The 18,844-nt window shown below is 41.2% G+C and overlaps 1 protein-coding gene across 1 annotated transcript in view; it reads right to left on the bottom strand.

Annotated features, from left to right (window-relative positions):
- MNAT1 (MNAT1 component of CDK activating kinase) overlaps positions 1-18,844 on the bottom strand; it is a 167,394-nt gene that overhangs the window by 46,840 nt on the left and 101,710 nt on the right. The window contains exon 7 of the mRNA XM_060754088.2: positions 14,799-14,920. Coding sequence (XP_060610071.2) covers positions 14,799-14,920 — 122 coding nt within the window. The remainder of the gene's footprint in view (positions 1-14,798; positions 14,921-18,844) is intronic.

The following is an 18,844-nucleotide window of genomic DNA, read 5'->3' on the forward strand; positions in this document are numbered from 1 at the left end:
ACTCTGACCAAAAGGTCATGAGTTCAAAGCCAGCCCAGGTTGGAGTGGGCTTCCAATCAATTGTGTAGCCTGTTGTCAACCTTTGCAACCCGAAAGGCAGTTGCATCTGTCAAGCAGGAAAATTAGGTACCACCTTGTGTGGGGAGGCTAAATTAACTAATTTATGAGGCCATAAAAAAGATTCCAGCAAAGCACTCCAGCAAAAAGCATGTGGGGAATGCAGAAGTACTTAATCAGTGTTGCGGATGGATGATGAAAGCGACAGCTCCCCTGGTGGCCAGAAAAAGTTAAATAGCCTCTGTATATGCCTGTATACGTTGTATGTCAAAATTGGCATTGAATGTTTGCCATATATGTGTTCATTGTAATCCGCCCTGAGTCCCCTGTGGGGTGAGAAGGGCGGAATATAAATACTGTGAATAAATAATAAATAAGGCAAAGGAGTTTGCCCATGCCTGGTGTAATAAAACTACCTTTTAGCTGGCTAGGCCGAAGCCTGCATGGCAGTGGCTGGCCTCTCCTGGTTGTTGAACAGGGAAGGAGGAGGAGTCAGGCTGACTGCAACAATCAGGGGTGGAGTCAGCTGGATGGAGGGAAAGGGAGCTGTCTTGTCTGACAGGAGGAGAAGAGTTTGGGAGTTAGACAGAGAGAGTTGGATTTTTAGAGCAGGGAACTGACAGAAAGGGAAGAGCTTTCAGCTAGTCTCTAGGTTGGGGAATAAGGAGAAGACATTGGGCTAGAGCTTTACTAGTTAGAGAGGCTAGTAAAGGAAAGCTGTGTCTTACTGAGCCTAAGAGAGGTTTCAAAGATACCTTATAACCTGTGTGAGAGGCAGACTGAGGTCTGTGCTCTGTGTAAAACTGTGTCTAATAATAGAACAGTTGGTTAAAGAGACTCAAGCTGAGAAAGCTATTCTGTCAGGAGAACTGTTTGTGTTCAAGCAACCAAGTTACTGCAACTGCATCAAGATTTGTACCACTCATTCCAACGAGTTGTTGTTATTCTCAAGTTCAAAATAAACTCTTTATTAGTTTACCTTTAACTGGTGTTCGCCTCAATCCATTCGTTTCCCTCAGAACTCACTCTCCCAATACATTTCTAAAGTCCAGTCAGCCATAAAAGTCTCAGTGCTCAAACATCCTCTTACTTGAAATACAATCACACCCTTTTTGGTTCCTCAGGCCGGTATTTCTGAGGTGGTGGCAGCTATTTCTACCAAGTACTTCCGTCACTTAGGGTCAGCCTTTTGTTCCACGCTAATATCTAAGGGCAGAGGTGTGATCATGGTGTCCACCCTGCCAAGGATATCTCTAAATTTCTTTATACCTGGTATAATAGATCCCAGAGAAAGGATGATAGACATGTCATTTATATACTCAGTATAAGTATAGAATTTTTAGTCAAAAATCACCCCAAAAATGAGTTGACTTATCCATAGCCAATGTAAGTATGGTTCCTTAATTCTCATCCAAAAAAGAATCATCCCCTTCTCAGACTACTTCATCACACTAGAGAATGAATCCACTTTAAATCCAGTTTCTGGCTCCTGCAGAATTCTGGGGTTTGTAGTTTAGTGAAGCTGTTAAATGCTACTCCCTCAACTACAAACCCCAGGATTCTGCAGCAGGCAGCAACAGGATTTAAAGTGGATTCATTCTCTAGTGTGATGAGATCCAGAGTTAAAAGCCAAGAACATAGTCATCCTGGGAGAACATACTGTACAAGAGAAAATGCTACTCTTTTCACCAGGGTGCTGCTTCTGGACATCCTGAATACCTGGTGGGAAAGTGATGATGATGGTGGCCATGGGCATCTGGCTCCCCTGAGGCGAAACTGGCACTATTCATTCTCTGTAGGGTGACTTTCAATTTATCCAAATCAAATCAAAATCCATAAATGTGGCTCCCAAACCTACCCTCAACTTATATAAGAAGTCAACTTAATATACATGCATATATGTAATTTTGCAGCCAATTGTTTGTCTGCATATTGTTTGAATCATACACTTCTGCATCGGGGAATCTATGTTATAGAATCAGGACATAGTTTATTCCTATCAATTAACAGCAATTATTCAAGTTTTTCCATTACTTGGGAAGAGGGAACATTAAGATACCCCAGCTGCTGTTTGAGGCTGGCGCATGAGAGGGAAGAGATAATGGCTTCCTCAGACTGATCCCCTGGTGTGTGGGACAACATGGCAACTGATTAGTCCAAGCGTGTTAATCCACAGGCAGCTTGGAAACATCCAAATGGCTTTCCTGTCTTGTATTAAATATTCTGTAATAAATATCCCAGCACATGATGTGTTCACTATGTGCTTGGGGGAGAAATCAGGCGCCAAACGTTGGTGTATATGCAAAATATGATTTGGAAGACCAAGCAATGTAATCAAATCACTTGTTTTGAAAATATTTTGTAAAAAGGACAATCTACATAAAACATTGTGAGGACAGAAGTGAGAGAAGCACAACAGCAGTTTTTCCCCTCTTACACCCAGCCAGTGAGTTACACAAGCATGCTTCGGTCATACCAAAAGTGACACGTCAATTTCAGACACTATTAGGGCCAATCTGGGGGTGATTTCTTTCTTTTGGGAGGTTGGGATGCTCTGGGGGGTATTGGAAAACAAACCACCACACTTACATGTAGTTCAGGGCTTTTGTCTGGCTTATTATTTAAAATGGGAGGACTGGAAGCTTTGAAGGGCTTTGGGTAGTAGGAGAAGCAAGTTCCCACATATGTGGGTGGCTTGACATATGTTAAACTCTCATCTTAAATATGTAAACTGTAAGAATTAGAGGGGACATCTTGGAAAATCATCAGAAAACATTTTCCACCAATTATTTATTTAATTCATTTATATCCCGCCTTTCTCACCCTGAAGGGGACTCAGGACGGCTCACAAAAGAAGGCACAATTCAATGCCACATATACATACATACATAGAATAAAACCAACCATATAAATTAAAACCAAATAGTTTAAAAAAACTTACCAATCTTAAGACAACTGAATTAAAATCACGAATCCAAAGACATATTCCAGGAGCCATTCTGAACATAAATTGCCCTATTCCATAATTACCTATCGCACTGAGTACTACTGTTCAAAGGCTTGGTTCCACATTGATGTCTTAACTTTCTTTCTGAAGGCCAGGAGGGAGGGGGCTGATCGAATATCAATGAGGAGGGAGTTCCACAGCCAAGGGGCCGCCACTGAGAAGGTCCTGTCTCTTGTTCCCATCAGTCACGCCTGTGAAGGAGGTGGGATAAAGAGCAGGGCCTCCCCAGATGATCTTAGCCCCCAAGATGGTTCATAGAGGGAGATACATTCGGACAGGTAAGCTGGGCCAGAACCGTTTAGGGCTTTATAGGCTAAAGGCAGCATTTTGAATTGTGCTCAGTAGCAGACTGGCAGCCAGTGGTGGGTTTGCTCCCTGTTCCCTACTCCAGTAAGGAACCTGGCTGCCGCATGTTGGACTACTTGAAGCTTCCAAACAGTCTTCAAAGGCAACCCCACGTAGAGTGAGTTGCAGTAGTCAATTCGAGATGTAACAAAAGTGTGGACTGCTGTGCAAAATCTGACTTCCCAAAATACGGGTGCAACTGGTGCACAATTTTTAATTGTACAAAAGCAACTGAGAGGAAGAGTGGCCTGGGGCTAGAGAAAGTTCAAGGATCACACTGAAGAACTAAATTTCCTTTCCTTCCCATGAATTTTCTTTACCATTTTATTTGGTGATGGCCCCGACACCCTTACAGTGTACGCTGACAAAGGTCTGATTGGCCACTCTCGGTTTGATTGGTTTTATCTAAGTAGGTCCACATGATCCTTTCTTTGACTTTATTTTGGCACAAGAAAAAAACAATATTTTAAGCTTGCATTCTGGAGCCACATCTCCAGAATCTTAGTGATATTGCTCTTCTCAGTTGTTGTTCTCCTTTTTTCACTCTGATGTTTTTATTTAAATTACAATTATTTTGTTTTCATTGTTAAAATTCTTGGACGTTTTTTGAGAACAAAAAGTACAAGGAATAAGTAAATAGCAGCACAATAATTTTGTACGGCGAGAGAAATAGTATTTTGCTAACACAGGAATATCATGGTAGCCAACAGGGCAGTCTTGTGAATCTCAATCTGCACTCTGCATTGGGAAAATTCGGTGATCATTGGCAAAACACAGACTTCTCCGTCTTGCCTGGAGCAAATTATTATAATTAGCAGTGGCAGAGAAACAAACTGCTTAGGAGTCAGATGGATATTTCAATACAGATATACTTCAGTTAACAAAGTAGATGCATTCCTGGGTATTACTTCTTTAACAGAAAATGTGGTTTCAGACCACAAAAATAATGTGAAAAGAACAGGGATGTGTGCCTATACCACAAAAAAGGAAAGAAGAACTGTTCAATGCAACTGGGTAAACATTTCATTGAAAACTAACACAATCACATGTGAAAGGAAGCAACCAGGTCAGAGAGGCTTTGTATAACTGAATAAAAACATTTTGAACCACTAATGGCCACCCGATACTCTTCCAAAGTGCCTCTGAGAATAACTTTCTCCCCACCCTCCATTTCAGTGGACAAATCTCCCCCCTCTTTTGTAAAACATTCCGAGGGAAGCTGGTAATGCAGGCTTATTTGCTCTTCCCCTTTCTTTTAGTTCTGAAATTCATACAAGCTCAGACAGGGATTCTGGAGGCAGCTTCTATTTACCCTGCCTATTATAGGGAAGCACACACAGCTATAGGAAGATCAGCTACAGCAGAATCACTTTCTTTCCCTGATCAAACTTTATTGACTGTAGATGTGCTGCTGTCACACTGAAAGGATGTGCTTTTGTAGCTCTCCTGCACCATCCTCCCAATGTCAATGCATCTAAAATACCTTTCAGTTAGATCAGTGGTTCTCATCCTGTGGGTCCCCAGATGTTTTGGTCGTCAACTTCCAGAAATCCTAACATCCAGTAAACAAGTTGGCTGGGATTTCTGGGAGGTGTAGGTCAAAACACCTGGTGACCAACAGGTTGAGAACCACTGAGTTAGACAGAAGAAAGGAAGAAAAACGTGGTGATAGACAAGTATAGAAAGACTTTCCAAGAAGCTTCTATGAGTGAAGTTTTACTAACCAAGATATGCCTGCAATTATTTTCATCTTACAGTAGGAAAGATACACCCAGCTGTATTTCCACATTCTGAAAATAATATCCTAGGCAGAATTTGTAATTTGCTACTTCTGTTTTGTAAAGCAAAAAAATAAAATAAAAAATGAATGCATCATTTTTTTTCTAAACCAATATAAGTCCTTCACACCCACTATGAATCTATGCATTGGAGGTAATGCACATACGACTTCCATATTCTTGTAGCCCAAACCACTTAAGCCTTACCTGCAAAATGCAGGTGAAAATTGAATGGACAGAGATTCCAAATATTGATAACATGACATTTAAACTGCATTTATATGCTACAATCTGTACATGAATCCAAGGTTAAGACCAACAGCCAATGTTCTTTTACAGTGGTTCTCAACCTGTGGGTCCCCAGCTGTTTTGGCCTTCAACTCCCAGAAATCCCAGCCAGTTTACCAGCTGTTAGGATTTCTGGGAATTGAAGGCTAAAACATCTGGTGACCCACAGGTTGAGAACCACTGTTCTTATATATGTTGTAAAAATATAAAACATTGATTCAAGGGGCTGGCCAACAGGAAACTGAAATGATTTTGAAGGACAAGCATCGCTCAACATGGTATTCCCCAGACTTCAACTACAATTGATCTTAACCCACAAATGATGCAGATAATCTAAATGCCAAGACCTTTCCACAATACCCAACTTCAAACAGCATCTTTATCAAAGGGGAGGCCTAAGCCCCTTCCACACAGCTGTATAAAATCCACATTGAACTGGATTATATGGTAGTGTGGACTCAGATAACCCAGTTCAAAGCAGATATTGTGGATTATCTGCCTTGTTATTCTGGGTTATATGACTGTGTGGAAGGGTCCCTAGTAGCTGTTCCGCAGCTATGGAATATTCTCTTCTACAAGGGAAACCTGGCATAAAGTTCATTGTCTTTCAAGCTTCAATTAAAACTATGCTAATTAATCCATTCATATCCTATAACCAATACAAAACTCATTCTCTGAGTGTTAATCTTTATGGAGTCAAAGCAGCACCATCCATATATATCAGCAAACTATGAGAAGGGTTGCAAGGGTACATATAATTTAGGTATTTCCAAGAAATCTGAACAGAACCCTTGGATTCTTCTGAACTCAGTATGAAAACAATGCCTGATGAGACCTCAAGGACTGGTGCCATTTCATTTTGCTGTGCTTTCTTGCTTGCTTGCTCTGTTTTTTCTTTTATTATCTTTTTAAAATAATACAGTTAGTCACTGGCTACAGCAAAACTCCATGTCCCTAAAATAATACTGCAACTTGATTACTTACGATTTATTGCTTACCAGCAGTTTCCTAAAGCGATGTGCAGACTTCAGCTTCTCTAACTCTCAGGGGGAATGGTCTCTCCCCCACCGCCCCACCGCTACTTCCCACCCCATCCAATTTTTGCTGTCAACGCAGTGTATTACTTCTGTCCTGCAGCTTTCTGAAAATCTACTTCTGGTAATATTTTTTATTGATTTTTGAAATGTGGTTTATTACTTTCAGAACATTCCATGCAATGGGTCCTTCAGAAATATGCCGGCCTTTCTAATATCATTAACAGTGTGCTCACTGCAGCCTCCTCAGCAAAATTCCTACACCTTTCGCTGAAGAAGTGGGGAGGAACAAGGTTTTCAGGTACTGAGCACAGATCCTTGAATGATGAAACCAAGATGGTGTAGTAGTGGTTGCACTGTTGGGACTAAGACTAGAAAGGACGAGGTTCAAAACCTACAAAGACGCAGGGAGCTCTTATTCCAAGCAGTTGCCACTTTGCTCAGTACAATTTTGAGACGTCTGTTTCCAAAATAAGTAGTTGAAATGAACAATCTTATTTGTACTGAATGGCATCAGTAAGTTGCCCCTGTAGTGGTCTCGTAGTATCTCTCCTCATTCTTAGGAATATACAGTAGACTCCGCCCTCCACATTCTCAAGGGTTAGGGGCACAACACAACTGTGAAAGTGGAAAACAATGAATTTACCCAAGACAACACCTCTCTAGGAATCTCTAGGTCTTCCAGTATGAATCTATGGTCAACTTCTGCTGAAATTTGCTGAAGTTGACCATAAGAGTTGCACTGGAGGACTTGGAGAAAATATTTTAATCAAATCTGCAAAAGTCCCACAAATGTGGAGAATCAACTGTATATGAGACAAAAGTGAAGGAGACTAGCTTGCTGATGTTGCAGTGTGTTTCCAAGTCATTTCTGCCCTGTGGTGACCTAAGCAGATCCTATAAGGGCTTTTCTAGGCTTTGGGAGTTGTTTCCTTTGTCTTCCCCTCAGGCTGAGAGAGTATTTCTTTACTGCATTGTTACCCCGCTCTATATCAACCCCGAAGGGGTTGCCCAAGGTCAACCTAGGTTCCCATGACCGAGTGAAGATGCAATTCCTGGTTTCCAAAATCATAGTTTTGAGCTCAGACAACTATATGGCATTAGCTCTATCTCAAACAACAGCCAAACACTGGAAGCTTTTAGCTAAGTACAATGGTTCAATAACTAAAAATGTCTGAAAGAAAACAAGCTCCACCAAATAAAACATTTGGTGGTGATACTCAATGGATGAGATTGTAGGCAAGCATCTTCTTCACATCAAGCACCTTCTTTCCATTTTCGCTTTTAAGCCGGACAGAAATAGCTACAACACGGAGATGCACAACAGGAATTTCCCAATTCAGGAACTGCCTCTCTTCCATATTCTTAACGCAATGTGGCTCAAGTCTCAACTGGACTGAACTGAAACAGGGAGTCAAGGTGCAACTGGGAGCTGAGGTCACAAAACTTCCCCATGGAGTTCTTGCAACACTTCTGCCACATGGTTTTGTACACCACGAGAACAAGCACTGAAACAGCAATGGTAATCATAGAATCATAGAATCATAGAGTTGAAAGAGATCTCATGGGCCATCCAGTCCAACCCCCTGCCAAGAAGCAGGAATATTGCATTGAAAGCACACTAATTCTAGTCTACCTGGCAGTTGATGAACTTATTCTTCCGATACTAATGACTAGGGCTGCAAGCTAAACACAAAAATGTTAATCAAGTGATCTCAGGAATATTAGTGATAAAATGAGCTGATTGATCCTTTATTCACAGATAAGTGGATGTATATAATACATTCCCCAGTGGTGCAGCGGGTCAAACCGCTGAGCTGCTGAACTTGCTGACCGAAAGGTCAGCAGTTCGAATCCAGGGAGTAGGGTGAGCTTCCACTGTTAGGCCCAGCTTCTGCCAACTTAGTAGTATGAAAACATGTAAATGTGAGTAGAGCAATAGGTTGTTGTGAGTTTTCCGGGCTGTATGGCCATGTTCCAGAAGCATTCTCTCCTGACATTTCACCTGCATCTATGCCAGACCTCCTCAGAGGTTGTGAGATCTCAGTAGGTACCGCTTCTGCAGGAAGGTAACATAGCTCTGTGCAGTCATGCTGGTCACATGACCTTGGAGGTATCTACGGACAATGCTGGCTCTTCAGCTTAGAAATTGAGATGAGCACCACCCCCCAAACACAACTAGACTTAATGTCAAGAGAAAACCTTTACCTTTACCTATAATATAAAAGACACATATTTCTTAGTATTAGCATTCTTCCCGGAGGACTCAAAGGGGAGTGCCTCTTTTGAGATTTGGTTGGCCACCTGCACCTTTGACACTGAAATATGTATTGAAAAAAGTAAATCATAAAATGTGTTTATAATAATTTTAACAGCTGCCATTTTAACTATGGACAACCTTTTTGCTTATTACTTTATTTAAAATCTATTAAAGCTAACCACTTGCTGTATATACTCATGTAGAAGTTGAAGTTGAAGTTGAAGTTGAAGTTGAAGAAGAAGAAGAAGAAGAAGACTTTATTTATAACCCCGCCCTCTCTCCCAGAAGAGACTCAGTTTAGGAATTTTAGTCAAAAAAATCAACCCAAAACAACTGGCTTGACTTATGCATGAATCAACATAAGTACTGTACCTTATCTCTTATCAGAAAATGAACCATCTTTCTGTAGAGTGGCAAAAAATAAGAACTTAGTCCTTAAAGGAAGCATCAATTCACCTTTTCTACCTCCACTGTGATGCCACTTCTAGTCTTTTTGAGTGTCTGGGAAGGAAAATAATGTTGGCCAGGGGCAGCTGGCCCCTAAAGCATCACTAATGCTTTCCTCTCTCTACAGAATAATCCTTGACTGATCAACGGGTCAAATCAAATTCCATCATTTCGGCCCCAAAAACTGCCCTTGATTTTTACATGAGGTCGACTTATATGTAAGTAATCAATTCCACGCTATAGTTAATCACAATAACAATTTTTGATCCTGTGTTAAGAATGATCCATTTTATTAGTCATCTGATGTGTATGCTTTTTCTAAAAGAGCAATAATATTTTACAAGCACCACCTGACGAAATTTGGCCTGGTGCTGACAAGCATTAGATATAAGTTCTGTTCCACGTCTATTGCTGCAAGGCTGCTCTCAAACTCACAAGGAAAACATGAAATGTCAAGAACCAAGAGGTCCTTGGTATGGAATGAGAGGCCTGCTTCCTGACGCACATTTTCATTTGTCATCAGAAATCCCAGGGCTTTGGCGGCCCAAGCAGCTGTTCCAGGAACAGGTGGTGTGTGCTAGATCAGCCCATGTTAGGGTTGGGAAAGCTAATTAATATTGGCCTCTGATAACTTGATACACCAGCAAATGGAGAGAAAAAAGCACAGAACAATAAACTGGAGACGAAATTCAACATTTAAAGGGCTCATCAGTAAAGCAGCTGGAATGGACCCTCAAGAAACTGAGTCCAACCCCACACAGTGAGGTCATATTGTAACCAACTGCACAATCTTATTCACATGATTGATGCATTTCTGCTAACTGTTTGGTTTAACCAGTGTGGGATTTTATTTATTTAGTCAATTTATACCTTACCTTTTAGTCTGGCCTCTTCACAAAGCTTTTCCCTCCCAACAACAAGGTTGAGCAATGTAGGACCTGCAGATCATATACAACTCTTGCGACCAAGTCAAAAAACCTTACTGAAATCAAGGTACAGGAAGTCCCCAAGTTACGAACAAGATCGGTCCTGTAGCTTAGTTCTTAAGCTGAATTTGTAAGTCGAAACAGGGACATTTTTGAAGTGTAACTCTATACAAAAATATTTATTTCTTAGCTCTGGATCAAGATTCTGCAAGATAGACTCCAACAATACATGGAGCAAGAGTTGCCCGATGTACAAGCTGGGTTTAGAAAAGACAGAGAAATGAGAGACCAGATTGCCAATTTTCGCTGGATAATGGAGAAAGGCAGGGAGTTTCAGAAAAACCATCTATTTCTGTCTTATTGACTATTCTAAAGCCTTTGACTGTCTGGAACATAATAAATTGTGGCAAGTTCTTGGTGGGATGGGCATACCAAATCACCTTGTCTCTCTCCTGAGGAATCTGTATAACGAACAAGTAGCAACAGTAAGAACAGACCATGGAACAACCGACTGGTTCAAGATTGGGAAAGGCGTATGGCAGGGCTGTCTACTCTCACACAACCTATTCAACTTGTATGCAGAACACATCATGCGATGTGCGGGGCTTGATGAATCCAAGGCTGGAGTTAAAATTGCTGGAAGACACATTAACAACCTTGGATATGCAGATGAAACCACTTTGATGGTTGAAAGCGAGGAGGAGCTGAGAAGCCTTCTAACTAAGGTGAAAGAAGAAACGGCAAAAGCTGGGTTGCAGTAAAACATTTTTAAAAAACCAAGATTATGGCAGCCAGACTGGTTGATAACTGGTAAATAGAGGGAGAAAATTTGGAGGCTGTGACAGACTTTGTATTTCTAGGCACAAAGATTACTGCAGACGCAGACTCCAGCCAGGAAATCAGAAGACGCTTACTCCTTGGGAGGAGAGCAATGACCAATCTTGATAAAATAGTTAAGAATAGAGACATCACACTGGCAACGAAGATCAGCATAGTTTAAAGCAATGGTATTCCCCATAGTAACCTATGGATGTAAGAGCTGGATCATAAGGAAGGCTGAGCAAAGGAAGACAGACACGTTTGAACTGTGGTGTTGGAGGAAAATTCTGAGAGCGCCTTGGACCACTCAAACCAGTCCATACTCCAGGAAAGAAAGCCCAACTGCTCACTGGAGGGAAGGATAGTAGAGGCAAAGGTGAAGTACTTTGGCCACATCATGAGAAGACAGGAAAGCTTGGAGAAGACAATGATGCTGGGGAAAATGGAAGGAAAAAGGAAGAGGGGCTGAGCAAGGTCAAGATGAATGGATGGTATCCTTGAAGTGACTGGCTTGACCTTGAAGGAGCTGGGGGTAGTCAGGGCTGACAAGGAGCTCTGGAGTGAGCTGGTCGATGAGGTCACAAAGAATCGGAAGCAACTAAACAAATAAACAGCAGCAGCTTTGGATAGCATAGGGAAGGGGGAGCACCCCTGTGTTCTTTGTTTTGTTGTCTGTGCCCCTGTTCAGAAGATTTCACCTCTTTTTCTGTCCCTGTGATAACTGGATTTTGAAAACTTTGGCTTGTTGTGGAAACAATGACTGGTGATAAATGTTTCAGCTGAGATACCTTTTCCCTGTGATATCTCTTCCAGGAGTGAATTTCCCTTCCAAGGGGTAATTTCCTCTCACTTCTTGTTGTCGCACACCTGTTTTTAACTGAGAGTCATTTGTAAGTCAGATGTTTGTAACTTGGGGACTGCCTGTATATTAAATCCACAACACATTGTCTTATCAAGATTGTAACTTCAAAAAAGAGATAAGATTAGTTCTGTTTTAGATCAGAAAAGAAATGTTTTCTTTTTTCTTCTGTCTTTTTTCCCCTTTTCAACATCATAGAAACCATTTTTTTGTATTAGATAATAATGGAAGAAGACGGAGATGCAAGACATTAAAAATGCCCCTCTTCTATATTCACTCTTTTACCGTTCCCCATTCCTCATATATTTTGCAATAAAAATAATATGGAAAAAATAGGTGCATAGTGTGTAGATCAGGCATGGGCAAACTTCGGCCCTCCAGGTGTTTTGGACTTCAACTCCCATAATTCCTAACAACTGGTAGACTGTTAGGAATTGTGGGAGTTCAAGTCCAAAACACCTGGAGGGCCAAAGTTTGCCCATGCCTGGTGTAGACTGAGGGAGACAATAATAGGGATATGATAACCATACTTAAATATTTGAAAGAATGTCATATCGTTTTCCGCTGCTCCAAAGACTAAGACACGAAACAATGGATTCAAGGGTTTCGCCTTGACATTAAGTCTAGTCATGTCCGACTGGGGGGTGGTGCTCATCTCCATTTCTGAGCCGAAGAGTCAGCATTGTCTGTAGACGCCTCCAAGGTCATGTGGCCAGCATGACTGCATGAAACACTGTTACCTTCCCGCAGAAGTGGTACCTATTGATCTACTCACATTTGAATGTTTTCGAACTGCTGGATTGGCAGAAGCTGGGGCTAACAGCAGGAGCTCACTCCACTCCCCAGATCTGAACCGCCAACCTTTCGGTCAGCAAGTTCAGCAATTCAGCAGTTTAACCCACTTCAAGAGAAGACTCAGGAAAGAAGATATTGAACTAGTCAGCCTTCTCTCTACTCTGTTACCTTCTTCTCTATATAGCCGTTCTATTTCCTTGCTGTTCCTCTTGATCTGAAAATAGTCATAAAACCCAAACACTGGCTGAGTTCTGATTTTCCCTTGCAAGTAAGTTTATCCATTTGTAATCTTCTTTGGTGGTTTCCCCTTTCTTCTATTTCTTATACATGTCTCCTTTAAATCTCAGCTCATTTGAAAGCTCTTGAAACATCTACCTTGGTTTCTTTAGACATCTCCCATTTTATTTCCTTATTGGAACTGTTTGCAACTGTGCCTTTAACATCATAATTTTAAGATGCTCTCATGCATCATGTTCTCCCTTCCTTTTCAGCACTTTTGCCCATGGGATTTCACCCAGTATTTCAGAGATAATTAAAATCAGCTTTTTTGAAATCAAGTATGTGTGTCTGATATCCCTTTTCATTTGTATAACACATTCCAAAGGTACATTTATTGTTTATTTCTGAAATTTATATCCCACCCTTCCCATTCCGAAGGGGAGTCAGGGCAGCTTACATGAGTGGCATTATTCCATGCCCAAACAACAACCATTAAAAGCAATTAAACAGCAACTTACAACAACATTAAAATACATATGTAAACATTAGATGGCCAGATAATTAAAATACATATGTAAACATTAGATGGCCAGATAATCAAACCAGGATTGTGGCGCAGCTGGCTAAGTGTCAGCTGCATTAAGATCACTCTGACCAAAAGGTCATGAGTTTGAAGCCAGCCCGGGTTGGAGTGGGTTTCCAACCAATTGTGTAGCCTGTTGTCAACCTTTGCAACCCGAAAGACAGTTGCATCTGTCAAGTAGGAAAATTAGGTACCACCTTAAAGTGTGGGGAGGCTAAATTAACTGATTTATGAGGCCATAAAAGAGATTCCAGCACTCCAGCAAAAAAGCATGCGGGGAATGCGGAAGTACTTCATCAGTGTCGCAGATGGACGATGAAAGCAACACTCCCCTGGCGGCCAGAAAAAGTTAAATAGCCTCTGTGTGTGTCTGTATATGTTGTAAGTCAAAAATTGGCATTGAATGTTTGCCATATATGTGTACATTGTAACCCGCCCTGAATCCCCTGCAGGGTGAGAAGGGCAGAATATAAATGCTGCAAATAAATAAATATTCATCAATCCCAAGCCAATTCCAACTGTATTGCACAGATAATTATGCTTTGCCAAATGCTTGCTTCCAAAGCAGAGTTTTCATTGTTTGTGAAATAAGAGGAGGGAAGGGGCCAATTTAATCTCACCAGGGAAAGTGTTTCACAGTCACCACTGAAAAAGTCCTGTATCTTGTCCCCACCAGTCACGGCTAGACCGAGAACAGGGCCTCCCAACCTCCGTGATCACTCATGATCACTCCCACCAAGGATGCCATGATCTCTACCCAAATAACCAGTATTCTTCTGTTTGTTAGAAACAAATCCAAAATAATTGTACTCCATTTTGCCTCCCCAACTTTCTGGAAAGTGTTAGTTGAATCTTTTTTAAAAACCATGAAAAATAAGGACCAAATATTGCCAACTCCTTGACTCCCATCTGGAAGAATCTGTTAACAGAACATATTACTGCGTGCTAAGACAGAGTAAAATCTAACATCTCCCATAACTAAACACCAGTTTTGATATTTTTACTGGCTTAGAGCAGCTGCTGGGCTAACCAAGCCCCTTACGTTGTTGTTTTTTCTACATGTTGATACTGTGCAACTGAAAATGAACAGCTATTTCGTCTTGACTGCCAACGGCAACCTTGCAAACACTAATGCAATCCAGCCAAATTCTCAACTGATCTATAAAAGACCAGACAAGGAAAGAAAGAGGGAGGGAGAAACAAAAATCACATTTAGCCACCCAAACAAAACATTGGTTTGGGCAGGATGACGACTATTTCATTAAGGCTTTTCTGTTTGCTTCTTCTTTTTCAAAAATTCTGCTTTAGTGGAGGGAAAAAAAAGTTCCCAAATGGAACAACATCTCAGTGACAGTCACAGTTGGAGGTGCAGGATACTTACCCTAATTTCCCAAGTAATTCAAGCTCTGGAACCTGTGGCCCATAGGTCTCTATATGCAGCGGCATATATTCATAGAGCACTTCCTCCATCTTCGGAGCAGGAGCTAATGAAATATGCTGACCCTGTTGGAAAGATATAAGGGGATGTTTTAGGACTGTGGTATATTTTAGGAGATTTGTACTAGGAAGGTAATGTTCACCCTTATAAAGTTGGATTTAAAACATCTCATCAAAGCACTCTACTGGCCATTATACGATCCATTTCCTGCTTGAAATTCTTTCCTAGACCTTAACAGTATGGGGAAAATGGTTTGTTAGCTATAATTCTTTGGAGAGGGAGGGGTGGAAAATAAGATTTACTGACATCAGGCTTACTGTAACTGAATGCAGCTGCTTTCCTGTGTCACTGTTGAACTTATTAGGTAAAACCTATCATTTGTCATAAGTAATATCAAACAAATATCACACAGCAAGCCTAGTGCCATTTATAATCAATTGTTTCCTGAAAGGCCTAATGAGAAAGGGGAAACTACTTTTAATCTCTCTCTGCAGGGCTCTCTAAGCTTCCACATGCATTCTCAGAATGGCCTTTTAAACGGAATCAAAATTCATTTTCTTAATTAAATCCCCATTTGTTTCAAAAATGGAGAGAAGGACACCATAGATATAAAATGTAAAAATGTAAACACCCTAAAGCAATGGTTCCCAGCCTGTAGTCCATGGACCACCAGTGGTCCGCAAGAACTAAAATATGGTCCGCGACCTCACCGTTACTACACCATTGCAATGAGAGCAACTGGTCTCACAAAACCATCTTATAGTGCAGAGGCGTATTAAATATAGTTTTCTGTGGACAAGCAGAGGGCAACGACTGGTGGGCATGTGCTCTTTAACACAAACTAGAGCTGATCTATCCAATGCAATTTTCTGAATCAGCCCCCCCCCCCCCCCCAACCAAACCGAACCTAAAATTGACCAAAAACTGATTTGCACCCCTTTTGGTACTAATGTTGGCAAGTGGTCCCTGGCCAAAGTGATCCCTGGTCAAAAAAAGGTTGGGAACCACTGTGCTAAAGGCACCAGATTCTGGCTGATCATGGAAGCTAAGAAGGATCTGCCTTGGTTAGTACTAGGATGGAAAACCAACATTGAATATGAGGTGCTATGGGTTCTATTTAAGAGGAAGGAACTGGCAAAACAACCTCTGAGTATTCCTTCCTTATGGCCCCTTCTACTCTGCCATATACAATCCAGATTATCTGCTTTGAACTGAATTATATGACAGTGTAGACTGATATAATCCAAAGAAGACAATCTGGATTATCTGATTTGATAATCTGGATTTTATGGCAGTGTAGAAGGGGCCTAAGAAAACCCCATGAAATGTCATGGGGTGACTATAGATCAAAACGCAACTTGAAGATGCATTTGTACACACATTCTGCAAACTAACTGCCCTTAAGAAATCAAGGCTCCCTGAAATGTCAGTGTTAGTCCTAAATTTCTGCATGACTGACTAAAGATGAAATTAAGGCAGGATGCCGTGACTATATGTAAGTTTGCATCTGCTACTAGCAACTAGCTTTTTCAGATGAGTCCAAAGAGATATTCAAGGTTGTGACTTGCTCTGAATTACAAAAAAAGCCCACTTGAGAGTGCAAATAGCATGCTACAGCTGATGCTGAGAAGGGCAAAAAACAAAAATGTTTGGCGATATTTTAAAAATGCTAAGAAATAGAACAAGAGATACCAAGACCTTCCAACACGTTTGCCAAACCTAAAAGAGTACATATGTCGTTGCGTTCTCTCCCCCCCCCCCCCCACACACACACAATATCTGTTTCAATCATTAAGCTAATCTTTATTTCTTATTTGTTTATTTGCGGTATTTGTATACTACCCTTCTCAACCCTGAAGGGGACTGAGGGTGGTTCACAGTGTTGTCAACAATTCAATGCCATCGATTAAAAACAGCGTAACACATCAAAATTGACCCTCCCCTGATAAAACAGTATTAAACCAATCACATAAAATAAACATCCTTAAAGAGGATGTTTAAAGAGCTGGACATGTTTAGCCTGAAGAAGAGAACGCATGATAGCCATGTATAAATACATGAGAGGAAGTCATAAAGATGAGGGAGCAAGCTTGTTTTCTGCTTCCCTGGAGACTAGGACGCAATGGAGCAATAGCTTCAAACTACAGGAAAGGAGATTCCATCTGAATATTAGGAAGAACTTCCTGATTGTGAGAGCCGTTCAGCAGTGGAACTCTCTGCTCGGGAGTGTGGTGGAGGTTCCTTCTTTGGAGGCTTTTAAACAGAGGCTGGATGGCCATCTGTTGGGAGTGCTTTGAATGCAATTTTCCTGCTTCTTGACAGGGGGTTGGACTGGATAGCTCATGAGGTCTTTTCCAACTTTATGATTCTATGAATCTATGATTCTATCCTATATCACATAAAGAATAGTCCTTGTCAGTAAAACAGGTTGAAGCTTGGACATATTCTACAAGGTCCAGATCTGCAACCCAACGGAGGAGAGGAGTTAAAAGACCTTTACTTTCAGTTGGGGCTGAATAGGGAAAGGGGTGATGTTTGATTTTACTGTAAAGAAAGTGGAAACTCTGTCCAACTTGAAAGCATTTTGAACAAGTTCTACAAGAAGATTGCAGTTCCATTTACTCAGGAATCAACCCTAAGCAATCTTGTTTTTCAAAGGAAAAAGGAACTATTAGATATGGATTAAAATGGGGCAGTATGAAATAAGGCAGAGATGGAAAGAAGTTTTAACAAACTTTTGAGCATAACATTAATTTCTGAGTGTCTCCTCAGTTGCACTGGGGTAGCACTTGGTGGTGCAATGGTTTAAACCAATGGTTCTCAACCTTCCTAATGCCAAGACCCCTTAGTACAGGTCCTCATGTTGTGGTGACCCCCAACCATAAAATTATTTTTGTTGCTACTTCATAACTGTTATGTTGCTCCTGTTATGAATTGTAATGTAAATATCTGATATGCAGGATGTATTTTCAGTAACTAGACCAAATTTGGCACAAATACCCGATATGCCCAAATTTGAATACTGGTGGGGTTGGGGGTGATTGATTTTGTCATTTGGTAATGCTGGAGTTGCTGGGATTTATAGTTCACCTACAATCAAAGAGCCTTCTGAACTCCACCAATGATGGAATTGAACCAAACTTGGTACATAGAACTCCCATGACCAACAGAAAATACTGGAAGGCTTTGGTGGGCATTGACCTTGAGTTTGGGAGTTGTAGTTCACCTAAAACCAGAGAGTACTGTGGACTCAAACAATGCTGGGTGTGGACCAAACTTGGCATGGATACTCAATATGCCCAAACGTGAACACTGGTGGAGTTTGAGGAAAATAGACCTCGACATTTGGGAGTTGTAGTTGCTGGGATTTATAGTTCACCCACAATGAAATAGCATTCTGAACCATAGCAACGATAGAATTGGACCAAATTTTCCACCCAAAACCCCCATGACCAACAGAAAATACTATGTTTTCTGATGGTCTTTGGCGACCCCCCTGATACCTATTCGCGACCCCCAGAGGGGTCCCGACCCCCAGGTTGAGAAACACTGGTTTAAACCATTGTGCCGGTAGGACTGCTGACCAAAAGGTCGGAGGTTCGAATCCAGGGAAGTGGGGTAAACCCGTCTGTCGAGCTTTAGCTTCCCATGCAGCAATATGAGAGAAGCCTACCACAGGATGGTAAAACATCAAACATCCGGGCGTTCCGTGGGCAACATCCTTGCAGACAGCCTATTTTCTCACACCAAAAGTGACTTGCAGTTTTTCTCAAGTCACTTCTGACACACACAAAAAGCACTGAGGCAGCTATGCAAATTGTTCACTCTTTCCATTTTAAGTACATCCTTGTTTTTGTTTCTTTCCATGATTATATTTTATGCTGGCACAAGACCCACATGTGTGAGTCACAAAGACCACAAAGAAGATTTCAGATTTCAGAAAGTGTAGAAGAATCTCCTTAGGAAGAGCTAATGACTTCCCTATGGAA

Source organism: Anolis sagrei, chromosome 1 (assembly GCF_037176765.1).
Source record: "Anolis sagrei isolate rAnoSag1 chromosome 1, rAnoSag1.mat, whole genome shotgun sequence".
In the NCBI taxonomy this organism is placed as follows: Eukaryota; Metazoa; Chordata; class Lepidosauria; order Squamata; family Dactyloidae; genus Anolis; species Anolis sagrei.